This window comes from Trematomus bernacchii, unplaced genomic scaffold, assembly GCF_902827165.1.
Source record: "Trematomus bernacchii unplaced genomic scaffold, fTreBer1.1, whole genome shotgun sequence".
Classification (NCBI taxonomy): domain Eukaryota; kingdom Metazoa; phylum Chordata; class Actinopteri; order Perciformes; family Nototheniidae; genus Trematomus; species Trematomus bernacchii.
Genome location: NW_022987821.1, coordinates 2,950,595 through 2,975,682, shown reverse-complemented (window position 1 = coordinate 2,975,682; position 25,088 = coordinate 2,950,595). Strand labels below are relative to the sequence as shown.

At 44.1% G+C, this 25,088-nt stretch overlaps 2 protein-coding genes across 3 annotated transcripts; one reads left to right on the top strand and one right to left on the bottom strand.

Annotated features, from left to right (window-relative positions):
- Positions 1-11,144, top strand: mxra5a (matrix-remodelling associated 5a). The gene is made up of 8 exons (XM_034151026.1): positions 1-95; positions 686-914; positions 1,079-1,208; positions 1,593-1,983; positions 2,139-6,092; positions 6,512-7,430; positions 7,535-7,861; positions 8,827-11,144. The coding sequence occupies exons 2-8, from the start codon at positions 724-726 to the stop codon at positions 10,241-10,243; spliced, it is 7,329 nt and encodes a 2,442-aa protein (XP_034006917.1). The 5' UTR covers positions 1-95; positions 686-723; the 3' UTR covers positions 10,244-11,144.
- Positions 11,145-16,726: 5,582 nt separating this feature from the next.
- gyg2 (glycogenin 2) lies at positions 16,727-24,786 on the bottom strand. 2 transcript variants are annotated; one of them, XM_034151160.1, is made up of 12 exons: positions 24,639-24,786; positions 23,848-23,986; positions 23,586-23,760; positions 22,898-23,060; positions 22,624-22,750; positions 22,196-22,361; positions 21,776-21,931; positions 19,737-19,856; positions 19,052-19,183; positions 18,738-18,854; positions 17,526-17,633; positions 16,727-16,980 (listed from the first exon to the last, which is right to left on the bottom strand). In XM_034151160.1, exons 1-12 carry the CDS (start codon positions 24,643-24,645, stop codon positions 16,855-16,857), a joined length of 1,536 nt encoding a protein of 511 aa, XP_034007051.1. In that variant the 5' UTR covers positions 24,646-24,786; the 3' UTR covers positions 16,727-16,854. The 2 variants fall into 2 exon arrangements, with proteins under 2 accessions (XP_034007051.1, XP_034007052.1); XM_034151161.1 differs by having other exon boundaries at positions 19,067-19,183.
- Positions 24,787-25,088: the final 302 nt, after the last annotated feature.

The window sequence follows — 25,088 nt, the reverse complement described above, 5'->3', positions numbered from 1 at the left end:
CATTTTGCAACACCAACTTTTTGTAGTGCGCTTTCGGGAGTGTAGCCAAATGGAATACCAGGAGTTCCCTCAAGAGAGGATATCACGATTTTAAGGTAAGAGCATTTATATATTTTTGCAGTGATCTGAGCTGAAGTTTTTTAATATTTAGGGAGCACTTAGGCTCAACACACGCTGCAGCGTAGTGCGTTTACCGCAGTTCATCCATGCATGCGGGGACAGAGAGTTACCCACAAAACAAGAGCCAAACTCGGATAAGCGTTCAAGCCCTCTGAGGGATTTCTTCTGACATCTATAATGTTAAGAAATTCAAATTAAAGTTTTATCCTATCAAGACTTTTTTGCTTTATATTTATTGCCTTTCTTTCCTGGAAAAAGTGTTATTCAAACACGATCTCCAATTACATTTAAATGTAAAAAAAACGTTATTCTATATACATTCTTTATTGCCTTTATTTCCTAAAAAAGTGTTAAAAACAGGTGAGACATTTTTGAGAGCAACATTGTTTTGTAGAAGTAATCCTGTACATGGCATCTTAAATAAAGAAATCATGTATTAAAGTTATTGTCTTATATATTCTTAATTGCCCCTCTTTCCATGGTTATTGTCATTATTAATATAAAAATAATAATAGTATAAAATTAGTACTAACTGCATGTGTCATGTTTACCACTGTTATTGTAGTTATCACACAGGCAGCTGCAGTGACTACTCCTCTCTACATGAAGATGGACCCCCCCGCCCTGTGCCTCGTCCACACTGTGCTGCTGATGCTGATGTGGCCCTCTGCGGCCTCAGTGCCCTGCCCCCGGCCCTGCTCCTGCCCCCAGCCCGCTGAGCTCCACTGCACCTTCCGCTCCCTCCTCAGCATCCCAGCAGCTGTGTCCAAACACGTGGAGCGAGTGAACCTGGGGTCAGTGAAGTTTGCATGTTCAGCCTGTCTGTTATTCTGCTATACCATCAGTGACTGGATTACACTCTTAATGAAAGGGGATTTCGTTTCATGGCATGCCAATTCAGGATCATTGTTTCTCATGAATGTTTATAACACCGCCCACTCTGGTTCTGTTGTTTCAGGTTCAACAGCATTAATAAGATTACAGACAAATCGCTGGCTGGTCTGAGGAAGCTGGAGCTCCTGATGGTCCATGGGAACGACATCCACAGTCTGCCCAATGGAGTGTTCAGGGATCTCTCTTCTCTACAGGTACACTGGATGAACACAGGAATGTTGGTAGTAGTAATACTTTAGTAAGACACTGAATCCCAATGAGTCTGGTATGCTCTGTTGATTTTGTCCAAATGATTGTATTTTACAGCTCTGGTGGCCAATAATATCATAGCTAAAGCCACTTTTGGAGTCACCAAATGGCCTTTTTAGGTGTCAACCTGGATACAAACCTCAGAATAACTACGTACAGGAAAATGTGATACTTATACTGCGATCCATCCTTTTGACATGGTTATATTGGCTATGCAAATAATCAAAAATATCTTTCTATATAAATTATTTCCAGGCCCTGGCAGGGTTAAAAAGGGCTCATGATGTCATCATTACTAATCCTGACTATGCTTTTCCTTGTTGGTTTAGATGTTGAAGATGAGCTACAACAAGCTGAAGGATATCAATAGACACACCCTTCATGGTCTGTGGGCTTTAGCCAGATTACACCTGGACCACAACCACCTGGAGTTCATCCACCCGGACGCCTTCCAGGGCCTCACCTCTCTGCGGATGCTGCAGCTGGAAGGCAACAGGATTCAGCAGCTTCACCCAGCAACTTTCTCCACCTTCACTCTGATGGGCCATTTCCACGTCTCCACTCTGAGGCACCTCTATCTGTCTGACAACGGGCTGAGCTCGCTGCCCTCCAGGCTGGTAGCAACCATGCCTCAGCTGGAGAACCTGCATCTCCATGGGAACCCATGGACATGCGACTGCAACATGAGATGGCTCCATGGCTGGGATAAAACCTCACCAGGTTAGACGCAGAATTCCTGCACTACAATTGGTTTTGAAATGCCTTTATTCTTGCGTTTAAAGTCTTGTGAACTGATTGAGAAGATTTTAGAATATTCAAAGATAATTGAAGTCTACTTTGAGGTCTTATTTGACAGCTTGTTTTTTTGTCCTCAGGTGTCTTGAAGTGTAAAAAGGACAAGGCCCTTCCTGGTGGCCAGCTGTGTCCCATGTGCTCTTCTCCCAGGCACCTCGAGAAGAAAGAAATTCAGGCTATGGAGAACCTGGTCTGCAGCAGCCCTGTCATCAGCTCTCCTCATAGGACTTCTACACCCGATGACGTGGAAAGTGAGGTCATGACCACGGAGGATTTCAGGGAACCATTTGGAAACATCTCCCTGGGCCTTTCAGACGAACATGGGAATGGAGTGGACCTGGAGTGCGGGATTAGTGAGCCAGGAGAACTTTCCAAGATCAGCTGGGAGCAGGTCAACCAGGTCCAGCTGGCATCCAACATCTCTTTGTCCGTTGATCTTGAATGTCCGGTGGATAGAGAAAAGTATGAGCAACTGTGGAGGCTGATTGCGTACTACAGCAATGTGCCAGCCCACTTACAAAGGGGGGTTCTGCTAAAAGAAGACCCTCATCCAACCTATGTGTACATGCAGGACTCTGAGAAGGATGCCCAGTACTTCACAGGTGTTAAAGTTAACATGATGGCCCAGCCGGCGTGGCTGATGCAGACATCTGCAAACCTTCAGCTGAACAGACTGCAATCGTCAGCCAAGATGGTAAAACTGATCCTGAGCACGGACTTCTCAGAGACAGTGCAGGCCGAGATGGTGAGGAGACAGAGGAGAACATGGGTCATGATCGAGTCAACAAACACAACCCGAGAAGTGTTGAGTGCTATCCTGGGAAGTCCAAGTGAAATGCACTGTAACGTGCACAGTTCTGGCCAGCAGGTCCTCCACTGGATGCTGCCAGACGGCTCTAAGGTGGAGGCCCCGTACAGCAGCCCAGACAACAGGTTGACTGTGTCCACGGACGGGAGGCTGGTGATTAAAACTGTCAGCCACACAGATGGTGGCATTTATTACTGCATTGCTAAGGTTCATGGAGACCTTGCTGTCATGCCATTCCATCTGACAGTGCAGGAATCCTCAAGCCCTCCACCGGGGGAGGACACCTCAATTTCACCCATCGAGGGATTTGCAGGCAACCCAATTTCCCTGCCTTGCACGGCATCTGGATCCCCTGATGCTGAAGTTAAATGGATTCTACCAAACAACAACATAGTTAGTTTCCAAGCCAACTCCTCTAGGGCTGTGGTGTATTCTAACGGCACTCTACATATCCCACAGACTCAGTTATTGGACAGTGGTTATTATAAATGTGTAGCTATTAATCAACATGGCGTGGACACACTGGCTACAAAACTCACTCTGGTCAGGCGCAAAGGGCTGATAAGGCCTTTGAGGAAGTTTCCAGCAAGACCTCAGTCAGCGTCGGGGCTGAACACTCAGATTAAAGTCCCCACAGAGGAAGCAGAGGAGGCATCAGGGGACATTGAGGTCACTCAGGTGGGGGCTCCAATGACCCCTTTGAGAAGGAGAATTCCTGAAGGTGTGTTCCCTGGCAGGAGGGGGGTCCACCCGTCGAGGAATGTGTGGAGGAGGCCGTCTGTGCTTCGAAAACCAACAGGATCACGTGTTGAAGACAGGAAGAATATAGGTGATAGCAGGCGGAAGGTTAATATTTCAAAGAGTAAAATAGACCCAGAGAAATGGGCGGATATTTTGTCTAAGATTAGGGATAGAAAAGGTCAGAATACTGTGACACCACTTCCAGTTCAGCTTACAACAGAGAGGAAACCGACCGAGCAGACAACACAAACACAAGATGTTACTGAGGGCTCATCAGACGCCATATTTGTGCAGGAACAGGAGGGCCAGGATTACTTAACTACAACACACATTCCAACACAACATACACAAATAAAAACGGATAAACAGAATACACAAGGTCAAAGCACGCATGTGACTTCTAATACCTACACCACGCATAATGCACATAAGACAGCAAACAGTCACAGCATACAATTAACAGCAAAGCCACACACAACGCTCACACACAATGTACAGCACACAATCCAAGATATGAGCTTCACAACTTCAAACGGAGTATTTTTCCTCCCACAGCAGACCACATCTGTTCCCCCACACGCTGTCACTTTCTGGCAGGCTAACACAAACACTGCGAGTAGCAGCCGCACAGAGAACCTTAGCACAAATACAGATGTTAACAGAGTCAAAACAGCTGATGGATCCAAGGCATCAGAGAGGAGAGGGAATATGGATAGACCAAATGTTGTTTCCAGCTCTGATAATGACAGAGAACTCTCTTCAAGGGGAAGGCAAATTATCCCTTCGGTCAACCCAAATGAGTCAGAAACAACCCGAGAGGAATATGGAAAATATTTCAGTGCAACTGCAGCAACATCACAGTTGCATACTCAGCCAAAGGATACAATATTTGCATCTGAAGCAACGCTCCCAACAGTATCCCCAACAACTCTTCTCCTCACAACAGGACGGCGGGGGTCTGAAGGACAATCTCCTCCGCGTCTCCGACAACCATCTTCCAGGAGACGGAATGGGGGTCGTCGGAGAAATCCAAACAAAAGGAAACAAAAGCTGAACAAACCCACCAAGTTTATTGCCAGCACACCTGCAACAGCTCCCCTAGCAACAGTAACGACCACTGCGTCCACACAGCTAAAAATAGAACCATTAGAAGTTACAACAGCCAGTTTCAATACCACTGTTCCATTCAGCAGCAGCCAAGCAGCGTCATCAGGCAGACTGAGTCACGAAGGAGGCAAAGTCTCAGGGCATGACGCTGAGGTAGCCACTAAACTCTCTTCAACGCCAGCTTCTCCCTCCGTGACAAAAGACAGCAATTTACCCATGGCCAAACCACCACTCGAAAGCACTTCAACGGCACCATCATTTCCAACAGTCTCTCCAGGAGTGGGTCACGGAAAGACAAGTTCTCAAACAGCCTTGAGAATCTCAGAGAGTGTGTCTCCTTCAGAGAGCCTGGATATGCTCACATCCCTCACTCAGCAGAGGTTTACACTTAGCCCTGTTCCACCTGTTAAACCCTCAGAGGAGACACAAAGGGTCAGTGTTACGGCAGACCTCGGACTTATGCCAAGCTCTGGGCTTTTTCACACAGTGACGCAAACATATGTCGAGCAGGATAAATCAGACTATCAAAACACACCCACGGAAAAAGGTGAAAATGCGCTTTTGGAAGAGATTCACACGCATGTTCCGCCATCCCCATCCGCCTCAACTGCTTTGTTGATCGAACACGAAATTGAGACAACCTCTGGATACACTCAAACTGGCTTAATGACAAGACTGTTTAGGCTTTTTCAGGGTGCAAAAGAAAAGGTTACTATACATATATCTACAGTAACTGAAATACCCAATCATAGTGAAAGTAAAACCACAATCAGTGAGCCAGTGGTAGATCAAGATCTTAAAGAAAATAATTTTCCTTTACCAAGTACTGTCATACCAAAACCTCCCTCTACTACTTCCTCAAGGCCTGATGCTGGGTTCATGCATGTCACACTACCAAACATGTCTACCGCAGGAGAAATGGATCCTGCTTTGAGGGCCACCATTCAGGAGGCTCCCAGGATAAACCACATTCCAGACAACCAAAGTCAAGACCAACAAGTCACCACTTCAGAGCCCAGGAGAATATCTGAATTCCATCCTGCAACCCAGCCACCTTACCACAAACCGGCTCCATTTGTTAGTGAAAACCCAACTTCCCAGGTCATAACAATGAGCAGTAAAATCAGCCCGAGTGCCACCCCCACCCCAACTGTTGCGATCCAAACTCTTCCATTCACAGAGGGACTTCTAACAAGCCGCCCGGATGTGTCCAGGAATCACCAGCTACCTGGACAAGGATCTACTCTAAGAGGGAAGCCAAAGATAACGAAGAGTGATTTCCAGACTTTCACCGTGGAAGCTGAAACAGATGCTCAGCTCCCCTGTGGGGCTGAGGGTGAGCCGATGCCCTTCCTGTCATGGACTAAGGTTGCCAGTGGTATGTATGACTCATTATAACTCAGTGTGTTATGTACTTCAGTTCAGGCTTGTCACATAAAAAGGATGTAGTTATTATATCAGTGTACATTTTCTTGGATGCTAGTAGGGTTAGGGTTACACTCCAAGAGATGTTTTTAAGTTAGTGAAAAGCACTGAGTAAAATAAATCATTAATATAACGCTATTTTAAATATTCATTAAAATACCAAGTCAAATGTATTGAAAGTGCACAAAAATAATATATTGTACCATGTTTGTTATTGAACAATCCCCCCAAACCTCCTCCACTTCCTTCTGCTGACTTTTTGAATTGCGGAGGTGTATTTGTGATAATCCGAGACAAAATACGTGGACCTTTTAAATGTTATACTATGTGGGAGAAAATCTAATCTAAATATCTCTCTTCTCATCCGTGCAGGGGCGAGTATTGCTAAGAACACCAGGGTCCACAGATTTGAGGTCCATCCAAATGGTACATTAATCATCAGGAACACACAACCCATGGACGGAGGCCAGTACCTCTGCACAGTCCAGAACCAGTACGGCACAGACCAGATGCTGCTCAACATGGTGGTTCTTTCTCGGCACCCGCGGGTCCTGCAGCCCCGGCACAGAGACATCACTGTGCGGCTGGGTGGGAACGTCAATGTGGAGTGTAATGTAGAGGGGCACCCTACGCCTCGAGTCACATGGGTGCTTCCTAACCATGTCCACGTGGCTGCTGCCCCATTCGGTGTTTCCCCTCAGCAGCATGTGGCCGTCTTCAGTAACGGAACCCTAAGGATTCGCCAAGCCACTCTCACAGACAGAGGGATTTATAAGTGCATTGGCAGCAGTGCAGCTGGAGCCGACACAGTCTCAGTCCGCCTCTCTGTCTCAGCGTTGCCACCTGTGATTCAGCAGAAACAACACGAGAACACCACGCTCACAGAGGGCAGCACTGCCTACATCCACTGCACGGCCACAGGTGCCCCTCAGCCTGTTATTCGCTGGACCACACCTGATGGCGTACAGCTCACTGCTTCCCAGTTTGTCACTGCACGCAACCTCCTTGTCTTCCCAAATGGAACCCTGTACATGCGGGGCCTGGGCCCGGGAAACGCTGGGAGATATGAGTGCTCAGCCAGTAACGGTGTGGCATCCAGCACAAGAACAGTAACCCTGAGCATAAAGAGAAATCTGTCCTCTGCAAAGGCCAGCATCACCCTGTCATCACCCCAGAGAACAGATGTGATCTATGGGGGGAGGCTGCTGCTCAACTGTGTGGCAAAAGGAGAGCCAGAGCCCCGGATCATCTGGAGGACCCCCTCTAAGAAGCTGGTGGATGCTCAGTACAGGTAACAAATGCACAAGCTTTTTAATAATTGTACATCAATAAAATGTTTCAAAACTGCATACATTTAACATCCTCTGGATACTATTGTTTCTATTATGTTTGCAGTTTTGACCCCAGGATCAAGGTGTTCCCAAATGGCACGTTGACCATCCACTCTGTGACCGACAAGGACAGCGGGGACTACCTGTGTGTGGCGCGTAACAAGATGGGTGATGACTACGTTCTGCTGCGGGTCGACGTGCTCACCAAGCCGGCCAAGATCGAGCAGAAGCAGCACAGGTCCAGCCAGGAGGTGGTGTACGGTGGGGACCTGAAGGTGGACTGCGTGGCCTCGGGTCTCCCCAACCCCGAGATCAGCTGGGCTCTGCCAGACGGCACCATGGTCAACCCGGTCAAACAGAGAGATAGTGGCAGCAGGGGACGCACTCGCAGGTAGGAGGAGTTTAATCTATTGACTACATTGTTTTAGTTTTGGGACATTGGAAGAAGGATGTAAAAGAAGTTCTGAATTAGTTGTAAATATGGTCGTTTTCTCTTCATACAGTCCAACTAAAATGTTTTCTAAAATGTCATTTTTATTTATAAAGGCCAATATAATAAATCAGAAATGTGCCGCAAGGTGCTATAAAATGTATACAGCAAGCAACACCTACTGTTCCTTGCCCCTAGCTTTATATGAGGACAAACTTCAACAGGGTAAAAATGAAAAGAAGCCTGAGGAAAAGCCAAAAAGGAGGGGTCTGTCGCCTATGCATTAAATGCAAACATGAAGAAAAAGGATCCAGGAGGATGTTCTTCAAGGTGTTGCTAAACAGTAAATGATTTATTCTTGAACTGACCAATCACCATTGGCCAGTGCTGTTCCCAAAAGACTTTTGATGTGTTCATTTGACTTATTGGAAACTATTTCCCGACTGTGCTTCTGTGACAGCTCAACACCTTAAGATTGATGACTCTTCAGACGTCCACAGAAAATTACTTCAAGAACCAATTTTGGCATGTGCTGCTAGAATACAAAAACTCCTTTGTATTTCCACATTATTTATTGTTTCCTTCAATGACGCATGGAACACACTGTAAATACTTCATGTCAATCTTTTCCGGTTGAGCAACCCAACATATTTCTTTCTGACACGTATAACTGAACACAGAAGAAATGGCTTTGGAGGAAAATACAGAACCTACCCTATGGTATTCGAAGAAAGTCACAACCACCTTTCATTTATATGGATTCTTAGGAAAATGAAAACAACAAGCCCCTTTTTTTTACGATTTGTGTAATAATTGCATGTAATAATAATATTGATCACAATCCCAAAAATGGACTGTCAGTCTTCAATGACATTCATCAAATTGTAACAATCCCCCCCCCCCCCCCTTTCCTCTCTGGAATGTAGGTATGTGGTGTTTGACAATGGTACGCTGTTCTTCAACCATGTGGGCATGCCAGAAGAAGGCGATTATACCTGCTACGCCGAGAACCAACTTGGCAAAGACGAGATGAAAGTCCGAGTCAAGGTAAAGGTGGCAAGTTCTCCGCCACAAATCCAAGACAAAGACCAAAAGATCGTCAAGGTTTTCTACGGTGAGACCGTGACGCTGAGATGTCACACCAAAGGGGAACCGAAGCCAGTCATCACATGGATATCCCCTACACATAGATTCATCTCCCCTGTAATAGACAAATATCAGGTCCTGGATGACGGGACATTAGTGGTTCAAAGAGTCCAGCGTTTTGATGGAGGTAACTACACCTGCATGTCCAGAAACAACGCAGGACAAGACAATAAAGTCGTCAGGCTGGACGTTCTAGTGACATCACCAACGATTAATGGCTTAAGAGGAACTGCCAATGACGTCAAGGTGACTGCAGTCCCGGATCAGCAGAAGCTGTTGGACTGTGTGGCAAAGGGGACCCCAACCCCTCGTGTCATGTGGGTTCTACCGGGTAATGTGATCCTTCCTGCTCCATACTACAGCAACAGAATGACAGTTCACCAAAATGGTACCTTGGAAATCCGGTCCGCCAAGAGAACAGACTCTGGGCAGCTGGTTTGTATCGCCCGTAATGAAGGAGGGGAGGTCAGGCTCGTGGTCAACTTGGATGTAAAGGAAGTCATCGAGAGGCCACAATCTAGAGGGTCCAAAACAGATGGCCTGTCGCTGACTGTTGGCAATGCCATGACTTTGAATTGCACCTTTGAGGACTTAAGACTATCTCACACCACATGGATCTTACCGAACGGCACACCTTTATCTATGGGTGCTCGAGTCAACAAGTTTTTCCACCAACCCGACGGCTCTTTAATCATCAGTAACCCATCTGTTTCTGAAACGGGCATGTACCGCTGTATGGGGCGTAATTCTCGAGGGCTTGTGGAGCGTACAATAACATTGTCCCCGGGGAGAAAGCCAGAGATCATTAACAGATACAACTCTCCTGTCAGCGTTGTGAATGGGGAAAAACTTCTGCTTCATTGTTTAACCAGTGGCGAACCACTCAGACTTTCTTGGACACTGCCCAGTGCAGTTGTCCTCAACAGGCCGCAAAGAGCCGGACGATATGCAGTCCTGCCAAACGGGACACTTTCCATCCAACAAGTATCAGTCTATGATCGGGGCTCCTACGTTTGCCGAGCTGCGAATGAGTACGGCAGCTCTCAGCTTTCTGTATCAGTGATCATAATCGCATACCCTCCTCGAATTACTAACGGACCGCCCTCTGTGACTTACGCTAAACAGGGAGTTGCTGTCCAGTTGAACTGCGTAGCAACTGGGATACCTAGAGTGGAGGTTGCATGGGAAAACACCTGATAAAAACAACGCTTGGCCGTCAGTGCACAGCCACGCCTTTTTGGAAACAAGTACCTCCATCCACAAGGTTCCCTCATCATCCAGAACCCCACACAGAGAGATGCTGGCGTCTATCGATGCACAGCTAGAAATGCCATTGGCGTAGACTCTAAAGCTACGGTTCTCAATGTGTTCTGATGAACTTCACCAATCATTGTAATCCTTTCTCATACTGTATGCCCAATCAACTGCCTTGTTAAAAGCAGCCTATGTTTTTAACGATCAAAATGTTGGTAAACTGCTGTTGCAAAGATGAAATAATGAATTACTCAAAACGTGCAGCGGTGCTTTAAGTGTGTGCTGTGTCAAAGCCAGAAGTTGATGGTACATAGGACAAATATCCCACATCTGGTTTACCGGTTACTAAATGGGAATCATAGGGTCATTGAACAAAAGAATAACTATTATGGGATAGTGTAATTTTTTACTTCAGGTAATTTTTTACTTCTTTTTTATATAAACTGCTAACAGTGTGGTGCAGTTGCTTTGGACAATGACATATTATGTCATGCTGTAAAGAATTGCATAACTTTTCATTTTCTAACTAGGAAATATTGTTTAACTTAATTACATATATGTATAATGATGCTATAAAGATTTGTTAAGATTTTTATTTTTTACTCCAGTTGGTATCCTGTGCCTTGCATAAACGGTAATCTTCTATTTGTTTCCATACCTGAAATATATTTCAATAAGTGATATTGAAGTTTCCTGCTCTGAGCAGTGTGCACCATCTTTGAATCTGCATCTGAAAAATGCTGATTCAGGTTCTATGTCCTTATTTATATTTGATTTGTCTTTGACAGACTGTGATGCAAAGCCACCTTCCCATATTTTAATAAAACATCTCCACCTGAAACTACTAAACTTTTTTATTGCTGATACAGGGGAAGGAAGATATTGGAAAAATGAAGACTCACCATAATGAAGAATAATGCTTTTAAATGACTTAAATGTGACAAACTTTAGGAAATATACTGACATTTTTGACTGTATACACTTACATTGAATGTTGTTTTTTGTACAGCTGGCCTTAGAAAGCAGAAGACAGAAGGAAATCTGTGAAAATACTCAATTTAGCTTTTTGGCTGAAGGAAGTAGGTCACCATTATTCTTGAGGATTTGAAACTTGCGATCATCGCTCTGGGAGTACAGCCACCGTCTCGTCTTCCAGAAAGAAAAAACCTCTGGAGCCATGAGGAAATCCCTCATTAGTTCAGCAGAAAGAGTCACACTGAGAAACTGCATTTACTCTTGTTGGAGCAGTTAGATTATCTTTTCAATATTAGTATTTTAGCACTTTCTGTCTTTCTGCATTCCCCTACAACTTCTGTTCCGGAGATAAGCAAAAGTACCATGAAGAAAGCCCTGATAAATGCTGAGGAAGGAACAAAATAAAAGGAGTTTTCTTTAGTTTTCTCCTTGCTGATGAGATCCACATTTTCCACTGTGAGAAGTGATTAGTCTGCAGTGATGCATGTTTTTCCCCTGTGGCCGAAGGAGCCTGACAGCGTATCCAGATGGCTCGCAGCGCTCTCCTCTCTTTGTGTTATGAAGCTGTCTGTCTGTGACCCAGAACCTGCTTCATTCACTTTGGAAACGCTCACATGCAGCACCCACCTGTTTCCTTTTACGTGTGTCTGTAGATTACTCTAATTACTGAAAGAGACAGTCATCAGCGTAAAGTCATGCCACGCGCCCGGATGTGTACGCTGTTTATAACCACCGTTACTTTCCTGTATGTATCCGCTCTGACTTAGGGACTTAGTATTCAAAGGATTCAGGCTAGGGGTGGAAGAAGTCACATGTAATACTGAAGTAAACGTAGTAATACCCCACTGTGTTGACGGTTGAAAGTAAAAAACCTGCATTCATTAAAGTAAAGGTACTAGTTTTTGTATTTCAAATATATTTGAATGCTCACTGGCAATTAGTCAGCATAATACATATTGTTAGGATCCAAAGTATTCCCTCCTGTTTTCTCTGTGTTTGTCTGTGTCTCCCTGGCTGGGCGTGGCTGACCTGGGTTCCCCTTCCTGCCTCTACACCAATCAGCTGCTGCTCATTCTTCCTGATTGCCACCTACACTTGAATAGGGCCCGGTCCTCATCTCCGTCTGGACCCTTGACCGTCTTACCCTGCCCTGGTGAGCAACAATGCCCACATTGAACCCTGCTTCTGTATCGTACCTTAGTTTCGGATTCATTTTGGTCACTCTCTGAGAGCTTAACACATATTATATTATTGGATTATAATCATTAAACTGACATCATTTACATTTTGCAGCTAGTAAAAGTGGAGATAACTTCAATGACGTGTTATACTACTCAGTATATTAATCTATAAACATGGATCATAACTCAGAATATAGTATTATCAAGAAATATGGACCTAAAGTAACTAGAAACTAGTGTTTGTAAATAAATGTCGGTGTCTAAATATACTGTGTAATATGCCACTGATTAGTTCTAATGGAGGCATAATTTCTGCTCAAATGCAACAAAAAGAAGGGAAACATCAGTGAGGTAAGGACTGTGATTTATGAATGGCTGCAGATATTCACATGGCTCTGCGGCTGATTGACGAATCAAAGCCGGCACGAGGGAGCTATACAGCAACACCATCAATACACGGGAACATCAAGGCGCCTCGTGTCTGAGCAACAGAGGAGCTGAATTTAAAGCAGTGTCTTCTTTCTGCCGTGCACGAGAACACGCTGTAGACGTGTTGGTGTTGAAAGCGTCTTGAGCTAACACCTCCTCTGCTGTGATGTTGACAACATTTGCATCAAGCTAACTCTGAGTGTGATATATGGCTTGTTTTTGTCACGAGTGCGGGCATAATAAATCGTATGATCATCAGTCTCAGTAAATAAAATGCATAAGTGGAAAAAGCTGTCACATGTGTGGCTCGTTGGTATTGTGGGCTCAGTAAATGGGCCTGTTTTCTACAAATTCATTCAGAATTCTGACTTTTACTATAGCTATTATCCAAGGAGTTGGAATAGTTCCACATCAGCATATTTACATTAATTTGAAATCAAACGAGGTAAAATATTTATTCTTTTACGAGCTCTGGTGTGTTATCCACCAGAGACAAGCTTTAAGAACACAGAGACTTTTGTATTTGTACTTAAGAAAATGTCTCACTAATGCATTGAGAAGCTTGCCATATATTATTATTATCAAATCAGTTCTGCAGAGGAAAATTGGATGAAAATGAATGGATTGTTCACCGCACTAAGAAACAGAAAAATATGTGATTTAAGACTCGGATACATTTCCAAAGATAAGGCTTCACTAAGTAGAGAATTGTCAAAGCTTTTATTTGTTCAGGACCCTTCAATCAGATACATCTCTGTTATATATTTGTAATATGTTACCCGAGGATTACTTGAATTCCACCGCTAATTGCCATGACTTCATATTTTAATCTTTTAGAACTAGCCTACTTGATGCCTAGCTGTATACAATTTTTTTTTAAAGAATGATAGATTCGCGAAGTTATCGGCTAGGCTACTTAGAACAGAAACTTCCCCAAAGATTGTCTCCGGGTCCGGCAGCTGTTATCTTTGGACCTTTGGTTCACTTCTCCCTCGAGGAATTAAGGGTCTAAGTCCACGGGCAGATGTGAACATGTCTGCAGGCCAACATGCGGCTGACGGTTGTTTTTATATTCTTCCTGGGTCAGAAAGGATTCACACAATTGGTATGTAATTGGACCCCAGAAGCAGAAACACCAACTGTAAAAATCTTTTTACAAGCTCTCTGAAAAATGGATCTTGGCGTGTGAAAAGGTAACACGTTGAATGTTCCAGAAGATGCATCTGTCCATTAAATAGAGTTCTTGGGAAACTGGTTTGGTTTGTGGCCCAGTTCCTATCAGCATCCGTCCACTGATCTCCAACCAGCTGCTGAACCCCACCTCGAATCGGAACAGATCTCCTCCACAGCTGACTGTCATTACTTCCCAATTAGCCTGATCGCAGATTGGGGTTCATTAGAATGTGAAGCCAGCGGTTGAACCACTGATCAAATTATCTGAGCATGAATCAACTTAGTCATGCGACGGCTCCCACACATGATGAGCGGAGAGGGCGGTCCGGAGACCCAAAAAACATATGGAGCTGCTTAGAGTCCTCTGACAGCTCACGTTTCTTTCTGGTCCACGCTGTGTGTCTGATGGCTGGAGCCTACACCTGCACACACACACTCATTCCCTCGCGCACACACACACACGCCGCCATCCTGAGTGTTCTCATCAAGCCACAGAGGAGTTCCAGATGGGGGCTTTATCAAGACTATTTGTTCATGTACACACGCTCAGAGCGAATGGAAAATAAAGACTAAACAAGAGAAGGGGGGAAGCTTCGGCAAATAGTGTTCTGGTTATTTGTCTAAGCTCTGTTTCATCCTCCCTGAGATTTGCCTTGATCTGCCCCACTAAGGTGGCATTTCTTGGAAGCACATATGGGTGTCAGTACAAACAGACTGGGTCAGTATAAAGGGGAATTATTTGCGGGGTCAGTGTCGTGTCAGTGCCGATTACGTAAGTGCGGCTGAAGGCTGTCTGAGTTATGTATTTGAAGATTAAATTCAAACTAACAGCAGATTTTCTCTGAAGGCTGACATTACTGTTGATTGATGAGTTCAACTTCAGTGAGGAGTCTCCTAGAAACCATTTAAGCATGTAAACTTTACTGGCAAGAGGTGGGGAAATGAATAACTGGCCATTTTTATTGGCCACACTAGTGGTGGAGCTCTGTGGGTTACAAAGTCCTCTTGTGTTGGTGACTTAAATATCCCAACAACTGTGGTAAAGTTTGAAATATTCCGGAGGAAGCAGCCTGCTAACCTTGGTTCACATTAATGTCCCCTCAAGATGAATGTTATCCTTTTAATGATACCCCAACTTCATCTAGCTCCAACATCACCTCGACAGGTTGACAACCCTCACATTCAAGAATTGTAATTTAACATTCTAGAAGTTTCATTTATAATTCTAGAACTGTAGAGCCTTTGCTATTCGTTAGAGCTAATTACCTAATGTTACCGTGGTAACTGCTGAACTCATCATTAAACCTGCAGAACATCAGGAAGTTAAAACCACTTTTATTGGTGGTCTTCCTGGCAGCATTTCAAGCTCCTAACAAAATATCAACACATTCTTACTTTATAAAGTTTATATGTATAATATGGCAACAAACAGAGCATGCCAACGCACACAAAATACATGGTTATCATTATACCTGAACATCATTAGCATGGGTGAGCCCCAAGCATGGCTTCAGGCTGTACAATATCATTTTCCTCAGCTTGTCATGGTGCATTCAATAATCATTAACATGCCCTCGGTTACTTCTCCTCGGCCTTCAGTAATTCCAAGCGCCGTGCATCATAAGAGCTGCAGAGCAGAGGAGTGGAAATCAAACCTACCCTCGAGCACGGCTAATCATGTCGAATGATCCATTGAATTGTCGATGTAGTTGAGTTTTCAAAGTAATGGTTGATTCTCCCTTAGGGACAAAGTGCTGAGGGAGAGTCAGAGAGGGTTTGTTATAAAGGGTCTGAGAGGACTATAGGTCAAAATGGCCCTTCATGCCTCTAGGTTGTAGAACAGATACATGTTTGTTAGTATTAAAGCTTTGTTTGTACAAGGAGAACCAAATGCTGCAATTGGGGTTAATCATGAGGAAATGCCCCCACATTAAAACATCTTGTTTATTGTTGATCCATAAACAAACTGCAGCTTGACTTCTGAACTGGTTTCAATAGTATTACTGTGATTATATAGAAGCTGTGACAGCCTCTCTGGTTCATCAGTATCAGTGTGCTGCATGTGAGGACACACTTTGTCCTCCCCTGCTTGTAATTAGCAGCAGGAGGCTGACAGGTCATATTTATGCTAATCACACACAACACAAACACAGGAGTGGACTCCAGCTGATCATTACAAGGACACGTCTCACACTCAACCTGAGAGCAAACTACTGGGTACATTTACTCAAGGTACATACTATTATGACAAACTTGAGCATTACCATTTTCATGTATATTGTAGTTTCTTCTGTAGAAGTCAACTTAAGTATTCCCAGCAGCATCTGAAGGGACTCTATTTGCCTTTTCAGAGCTTAATGGATGAGAGTCAAGCTGGGACCAGGTTGCCTTATAGAGCCTTGTCATAGGAGGAAGCGTATGAAAAGGACATGCACCATGATGGGTAAGCATCACACAGCATCTCTTCAGGTCTTCCTGCTCTCCATGGTGGAGCGTTCTGGAAGAAGAGCCACAGTGCCCCCTGTTTGAAGAATACACTCACTGCATGTGACAGTTTTCTGTTTATCTCACTCAAATGACATGAGGAAATTGGGATTTAGTTCCACAAAAACAAAACAAATAATCCCCACTATTGAAAATTGGAACACTCACAATGTGGAGATGTTGGTGTTTTACAACATTTCAAAAATGCTTTATTAGTTAGTCATAAATCAGTCGTGTATTATGAGCACTGGGCCTAGACTAATCGCTGGCTCAGGTGTGTTTGGTTGCAGAGTGGTTCCTGTGTGTGAGCAGTTAGTCCAGGAAGCGGTCGAGCATCTTCTGGATGTTCTTGAAGGCGTCTCGGCCCAGGTAGTCGGCCTGGCCCGCCTCCCACAGCTGGCGGTGCTCCAGCCGCTCGGCCTCCGTCTCCTCGGCCCTCTGACAACATCGGGGAGGGGGGGGGGGGGGCAACAGGGGGGAAACAGGAGGGAAAAGCAGGCACATGTTTAGCTTGATTTCTTTCATGCTCTTCTTTTAAACACTTTAACCTGAGTCCAGTGGTGGAATTTAGCTAAGTACATTTACTCAAATATCATACTTATTTTCACATACTTGTACTTTACTTGTGTATTACCCTTTAATGCTACTTTATGCTACAGTACAGAGGAATATGATATAGTTTTACTCCACTAAATTATCTAGCAGACTTACTTAGATACAAGTGACACACTTTTTACAGTGTATCTACAACAGTAAAATGCTACTTTACGCCACAATATTGCCACCTTAATATTGTAATAAAATATCAGATATGGAGGATTCTTTTTCTGCGGAATTAGTACTATTACATATGATATTGTACTTTTGATGGAGTACTTCTACATATTGGTACTTTAACTTATCCATCTGAATAATTCCCCCACCACTGAACATTACAAAGGCTTTAACCCTGAGCAGTATTTGAAGCAGGTAGTGAAACGTACAGGAAGTTCCTCAATGTCAGAGAGGTCATCGCTGTCCTCAGGCTCCTCTTCCTCTGAAGCCAGGTCCTGGGTCTGGGTCCTTTTGGGGGGGGACTCTTCCTCAGAACCCTGCACACACACACTCCTGTCATTCTTTAGCACAATAATGGCAGCCGAATGAGCTCTCCTCCTGCACTGCGTGATAACACTGTTGATGTATGCTCATGGTCTGCTCAAGCTTATCTTACAAGCTTGTTTAAGCACAATGCATCAAGTGGAAATGAATGAAACCAACGCAGTGAGAAGCTGTGACAGATAACAGACACCGTGTTTCTTTTTCAGCTCAAGTCAGAGGCAGTCGAGCAGAAATGGTAAATGAACAGGAGCTAACACGAGGCCCTTGAGCTGCCTAAATACCCCCATCACAATCACCGTGATGTATTAAAAACACAAGCAGCAATGCTAATGAGGTCATTCATTAAGCTAATGCATGGATTGATTGCAAATATGTCTAATGACTACTTGCTCGGCTGCACAAAATATTTCAAATGAACTCCGAGTTACGTTTTATTTTAATGGAGCTAGCCGTTCACCCCTGCTTCCAGTCTATATGCTAAGCTAGGCTAACTTGCTATAGACCCATCTCTGTATGTGTAGGGCAACAGTGGCCTATTTTCTCATGCAGCAGACTCGGAACAACATGTTTCCAATAATCACATTTTTAGCTCAATTTGTGTCTCCTCCCCCTCCTGAGAAACATCTCTGTCCCTTCACTTAGTTCAGCAACTTAATTCAACAGCTGCTACTAGAACGTCTGATTATAGAAGTGTGTGAGCCATAAAGGTCATGAGGCTAGTCTTTGGTTGTTCTGTTACCTGTTTTATTTTGAAAAGTATTTTCACCTAATGTCTGTTTTTACTTCCTTTCTTTCAGTGTTTTCCCATCAGTTTTGATCGGCTATCCTGGCCTAGTTAGTTAGTTCCTACTGCTTCCCCATCATCGCTGCAACCACCTGACCTCCAGCACACCTGACCTTCATCCCCTCATTAGTCCATCATACATACAGTAAGTCCTGCTATCCTGTTAAGTCCTTGTTTGAACCCTGTATGCGTATGTCTGATTCTTGTATGTCATGAAGTTCTGATACTTATTCGGACTTTGTCCCTATGAGCAACACCTTGTGTTATATCCAGCAGCGACGTTAGACAAAGGTGAACAGAGGCATCAGCTTACTGTCTCTGTGTCAGACGGTAAATCGAACACGTTAAGAAGAGGGGGAAGAGGCGTTGGTAGGGAATCGGAAATGTCCAAGATTTCTTTCACTGGCACCTTGGCTTCTCTCTTTTGGATCTGCAAAACAAGGGGGGGATGTAGAGCAAATTAATCACTTCGAAAGGGAGAGCAAAAAACTGTATATGATATTATACAAATCGAATGATCAGATCAAGATATAAGGCATTTTTCGTGTATCCCCATTTGCAACATCTATTTACACGGATGAATATTTAAGACAAGGAATCAGACATTATATAAGCAGTGACACTTACTGTCTCTGGGCTTACTGTCTCTGGGTCGGATGGTAAACGGAGCTCGTTTTGAAGAGGGGGAAGATTTGCGGGCAGTGAATCTGAAATGTTAGAGTTTTCTTTCACTGGCACCTTGGCTTTTCTCTTTTGGACCTGCAGAACAAGGGAGGATGTTTAGTGATGGAACCAGTCCCTGGGCCGGGCAGCCATATGTGGCGTCTGGCTGCATGTCCACTTTCCTGCCAAACTCTGTGACAAGAGGCGCTTGAGCTGCCTAAATACCTCCCTAACAATCACCATGATGTTTGGAAAAAATCATGCACAGCTATGCTAATGAGGTCATTCATTAAGCTAATTCATGGATTGACTGCAAATATGTCTAATGACCACTTGCTCGGCTTCACAAAATATTGTTGTTACTACTTTGTTTTCTTCTGATGAAGCTAGCAGTTTCCCTATGCATCCAGTCTCTATGCTAAGCTAGGATGCTACTAATTTAGAGCAAATTAATCACTTTGAAAGGGGGACCTGTGTAGGATATGATACAAATCTAATTGTCAGATCAAGAAATAAGGCATTTATCTTGGATTTCCAATTGCTAAATCTACACAGAAGAATATTTAAGACAAGGAATCAGACGTTAATAAGATGTTAATATAACAGTATATAAGCAGTAACACAAAAGTGAAGAGGTGCAGCAGCTTACGGTCTCTGGGTCGGATGGTAAACGGAGCTCGTTTTGAAGAGGGGGAAGATTTGTGGGCAATTTTGAATTTGAAATGTTTGAGGTTTCTTTCCCTGGCACCTTGGCTTTTCGCTTTTGGACCTGCAAAACAAGGGAGGACGTTTAGTGATGGAACCAGTCCCTGGGCCGGGCAGACATATTAGTACAGCGGATAAGCACAACAATTGTGCATTTTATGAGAAAAGCATGACATTTCTAACATAGTTAGTGCATACCATAAGGTTTATTTTCAGATGTGGAGGGAAGTCAGATTTGACCTGTGAGGACCGTGAGAGGTAAAATCCAAGATGGCCGCCAGTCTCTCGGGTCAAATGTTCAAACACGCTTAATTTTGGAACCAAACATTGTAGAAAAACATTTAAGGTGTCATATCCAACTAAATTAGGGATGCCCAATCATTTGGTGATACTTTTGAGATCGCCAGAATTCAATAAAATGCATTTAGGTGAAGGTGAAAAATAAGCTGTCATTTGTTCCCCGCCCAACTCTCTAAGCCTAAGTGCTTGAACTCCGTGACAGGAGGATGAAGTATGTATAAATGGATGGAACTGAGTTTTTTTCTCCATACCATGGAGTCTAAATGGGTAAATCTTTGTATTTGTAATTGTACAGCCATGCAAGGACAAACAAATCCCCTTTGTCCATGTTCTCTCTGCACTCTCTGTCACACACACAACAGACATAACCCTTTCTTTGCATGACCTCTAAGTGTCCATGTGAGCCACTAAAGAATAGAAAAAAAGCTGCGCTACCTTGGGCGTTTTATAGGTGGACAGGCAGGGAATCGAATCCCAACCCTCTGTAAGTGGAAAGAGACAGCGGTGAACCTTATAGTTGAGTGCAGCCTTTTGTTATAACAGCGAGGGTTAAGAGAGCTGTTTGTGCTCTACATGGAACTGTTTTCCAACTCCCTCTTTGGTTTACATTCTTTCAGCATTTTGTCCCCTTCTAAACCTTTCTGTTCCCCATTCTTCTTTCTCCAATAAGAGGTGCATCATTATTTTTCTATTAAATATGACATTGGGGAATAAAACGCTGTTGTTGTTTTGTTGATAGTTCCATCCATTTATACATACTTCATCCTCCTGTCACGGAGTTCAAGCACTTAGACTTAGAGAGTTGGGCAGGGAACAAATATTATGCTCGTCACAATCATGTAAGTATGTATTTGAAGACAAAAAAAAACCCAAAAACAAATGATTTCTTCAGCATGCAGACTGTGCCAAGTAAAGCCATATTCCTCCAGTCTCTGTATTAATGCTAGCGCTGGGTGACCATAAATCCACTGGAATATACTATACCACATCACACACACACACACACACAACACACACACACACACACACACACACACACACACACACACACACACACACACACACACACACACACACACACACACACACACACACACACACACACACACACACACACACACACACACACACACATTTTGCAAATTTCAACTGATTGACAGCTTATTTTTGGTCAATTTCTACCTTTATCTTCACCTAAATGCATTTTCTTGAATTCTGGCGATCTCAAAAGTATCACCAAATGATTGGGCATCCCTAATTTAGTTGGATATGACACCTTAAATGTTTTTCTGCAATGTTTGGTTCCAAAATTAAGCGTGTTTGAACATTTGACCCGAGAGACTGGCGGCCATCTTGGATTTGACCTCTCACGGTCCTCACGGGTCAAATCTGACTTCCCTCCACATCTGAAAATAAACCTTATGGTATGCTCTAACTATGTTAGAAATGTCATGCTTTTCTCATAAAATGCACAATTGTTATAATATGAGAGCTTATCCGCTGTACTATATGATATGTGGTGTCTGGCTGCAGATACCACATAAACGTGTTTGGCCTCAAAATATCGCACCTTTTTCCCTTAAAAATAGCTACTTATGCTGGAAAAAACGAAAACAATAAGCTAATAATTACATATATCAACAAAATATCCATTAGTGACCCATAACAGATGGATTTGCTTACTATCTCTGGGTCAGGCGGTGCATGGAGTCCCTTTTGAAGCGGGGAAAGATGTGCTGCCAGTGGACCAGAGTTGACCAGTTTTCCTTTCACTGGCAACTTGGCCTTTCTCTTTTTCATCTTCAGCACAACTGGCATCTTAGCTTCTTTCTTTTGGGTCTGCAAAACAAGGGAGGGTGTTTAGTGTTTGGAAAACAACCAGTCCCAAGCCAGGCAGCCATGTGTGTGGCATCTGGTTGCTCGGCCATGTCTACGCTCCCGCCAAACTCTGTGGCTGAAGAGGGGGGACTCATCTGAGGGATGTTCTGCTCCAGTGTGTGGAGGGGAAATCTGCAGAGCCTCTGCCAAACATGGACCATGGCTGACTTCCTGCACAACAACCAGGAGTGACACAAGTGGTGGAGAGTAGATTCACTCAAGTACCTGCTGTGGCGTCTCTGCTGCAGATGATTCCGTGTTGCTGCGGTATTCCCTCCACCACAGAGACAAAAACTGCTCCATGTTTGAGTGGCCGCCCTCCCTCTGGCTGCTGCTGCTCCAGGGCTTCACTGATCCTAGGAAGTGCACAATCTTTGCATCGTGGCCAAACCTGCAGGAGCAAACTGTAGCTCAGGATGTTTGTGCACACTGCAGAAGAGTAGATGTAATATAATTGGTGTGTATCGGCATACCATAGAAAGGAGCAGTTACTTTAGTGATTACGGTGTTATTTTAACGGATATAAATGATGGGCTACACTACAGCAATGAGGCCTTTGAAACTTGTGATGGATAAAACAGAGCGAGAACCTGTAATAAGTGAAATGTGTGTAAGGAGAGATTTTGTGTGTGTGTGTGTGTGTGCAGGCTCACTGTTGGAAAGCGGGCAGGTAGCTGTACAGGGAGCTGGCGCTGAGGTTGTAGATGAACGGCAGGTGTTTGCTGATGTCTTCCACCGGCCAGCCGCTGAAGAAAGAATTCAAAAGGCCCTGGTCCCCTCCTGAAGCCAACACATGTCACCAGTATTACAAAAGTAGTCATTGTAGATGGAGTGATATAAAGTTGAATGTGGAACTTTGAGTCTCACTGTGTTATTCTTTATTGTAGGTGATGATAATAATGAGAAAGAAGAGTTGTCATGTGTTACCATCGAAGCTGCCGTGCTGCCGGGCGTGCTCCAGGAGGCTGTGGTGTGTGTGCAGGGACGGTCTGAACACAAACACCCCGGAATTGAAGCAGTCGGGCCAGCCGGGGTCCGGAGCCGCCGACAGCTCGTCTCTGTGGAACAGCTCGTCCACGTTACACAGGACCTGAGAGGGGACCCCGCCCATCAGGTCAGTGTGGGACATGCCATGATATATTGTGACACACAACCTTGAGAAACCTTGCATGTTGCTCCGTGTTTAACATGAGAACATGTTGACACTGAGCACACAGAGGCAGAGGGACATGCTCCTAAAGGGCCACTCACATGCGTGCTGCTATTGATTCCTATAGGAACATGATGAGTGACCCTCAAAGAGACAGACAGGGTGTTTACTGGTGTATAGGGATAGATAACTCCAGATAGTGATAGTACAGTACGGCCAGTGAGCCTGCATGTCCTTATGCTGTACTGCCATTTGTACAACATCTGCATTTGTACAACATCTGCCTTGTTTTTCCCTATGATCATTGACCAAGATCGCTTTTCCATTTTCCCCAAGCTCCTTCATAATAAAAGTTACCCAGCTCTTTTGCCAATGGAATTCTTTTACTGCACTTATTGGACATAATGATGTATTTCACAGTACAATATTACACATATGTTGTGTTTCTGTGTGTGCAGGACTCACCAGTGTGTCGGCATCCAGGAACACACACTTGCTGTACTGGGTCAGAGTCCAGCAGTGGATCTTGGTGAAGGTGATGCCCAGCTCAGGACGTCCCAGCAGGGACAGGTTGAGACGGTCCTCACTGTCCATCACGTCCACGGTGATCACCTCGTCGAAGACACTCTGCAGGGCCAGCCTGGTGACGACATACATGACACGGTAAGTGAGAATTATACAAATGCTATATATTCAGCTTATATGCCAGAGAAATGAAATCATTCACCTTGACTGCTCTGAGACATTGGGTGTTACCATGACGACGATGCTGCGAGTCGTCCCGTGGCGCCGCAAACTTCTGGCCACCACTGTAGCTCCCATGCAGTAGGAGTTTGTGGTTGCCAGGGTGATGAAGGCCTCCCTACCTACAAAATGGTCACGACAAGGTTTAAACAATTTAAATATACACTTAAAGCCTAAGAATGGCTGTAAATAGGTTGCTAAGAGACGTTTTTACCACTTTCCAAAAGAGCAATCGACTTTAAAGGTTGAATCATTTTCCAAAACTACACTTTGAGAATAACAAAATATATATATTTATGATTGTGTGGCTGCATACGTCTTTATTTGACAGTTTTAGTACCCTTACAGTTAAGAATTATTATATTTTGCTCCTAAGAATGACCCTAAAAAAGCAATTTTCACACAAAATGACACTAATGCCTTGTTTTCCATTATGGTTGAACATGAGGCTGGGAGCATGTGGGGTAAGCGTAGTTGTAACTGAGCCATTTTCCTGGCCAGTGGTCAGAGGCAGAAGCTCGTGAGCTTTTGTCTGAAGACATCTCTGGGCTGCGTGTAGAGTTACACGAGAGTCTATTCTGATTCAAATCAAACTGGGTCACCAGAGTGCACTCCGTATAATTCAACAACAGAACAACAAGTGTGCACCACAGCTCAAAATCTCTTTAAATGTGCAGAAAGGGTCAACTAGGACACTAAATCCTCAAGAAAACTCAACAAATAAGCAGTACAATTTCATTTTACACATCACTTAGGTCACAAACGATCACCTACCTGACATTTTCTGTGCCTTAGATCCGCTCACTTTATCCAGAAAATATGAGTTAGCTTCACTTCACTGCAGCAGGCTTCTCATTGGGGGGGTGAGGAACAGTCAGCCGGGGTCCCAGGTGCATCACATCTCTGGAGCTGCTGTGGAACCTTAAATACTTACAGGATGAATGTGACACCGCAGCAGGAAGTGACATCCCATTCTGTATTGGGAGTGAGGAGTGTGTGTGTGTGTGTGTGTGTGTTCATCTGGTCATTCAACTAGTGAATCTTGCCAGGTGTTGTGCAACTGTGTGGACCTTCAGCAGCTGCCCTCTGCTCTGGGTTCACCCTGCTTTACACATTACAGGAAACAGTGAGGGAACATAAAGCACAAAAACATATTCTGTTAAAATACAAATCACAATGTAAAAGAAGTGTAACCTGATTACTTTCTCTTACTTTTATATCAAA

Coding starts and splice junctions, on each gene's coding strand:
- mxra5a (XM_034151026.1), top strand. CDS start 724: ATGAAGATGGACCCCCCCGCCCTGTGCCTCGTCCACACTGTGCTGCTG. Junction 915..1,078: donor GTGGAGCGAGTGAACCTGGG/GTCAGTGAAGTT, acceptor CTGTTGTTTCAG/GTTCAACAGCATTAATAAGA. Junction 7,862..8,826: donor AGCAGGGGACGCACTCGCAG/GTAGGAGGAGTT, acceptor TCTGGAATGTAG/GTATGTGGTGTTTGACAATG.
- gyg2 (XM_034151160.1), bottom strand. Junction 23,761..23,847: donor AATGTCTCAGAGCAGTCAAG/GTGAATGATTTC, acceptor TGTCGTCACCAG/GCTGGCCCTGCAGAGTGTCT. Junction 22,751..22,897: donor GCAGCACGGCAGCTTCGATG/GTAACACATGAC, acceptor TGTTGGCTTCAG/GAGGGGACCAGGGCCTTTTG.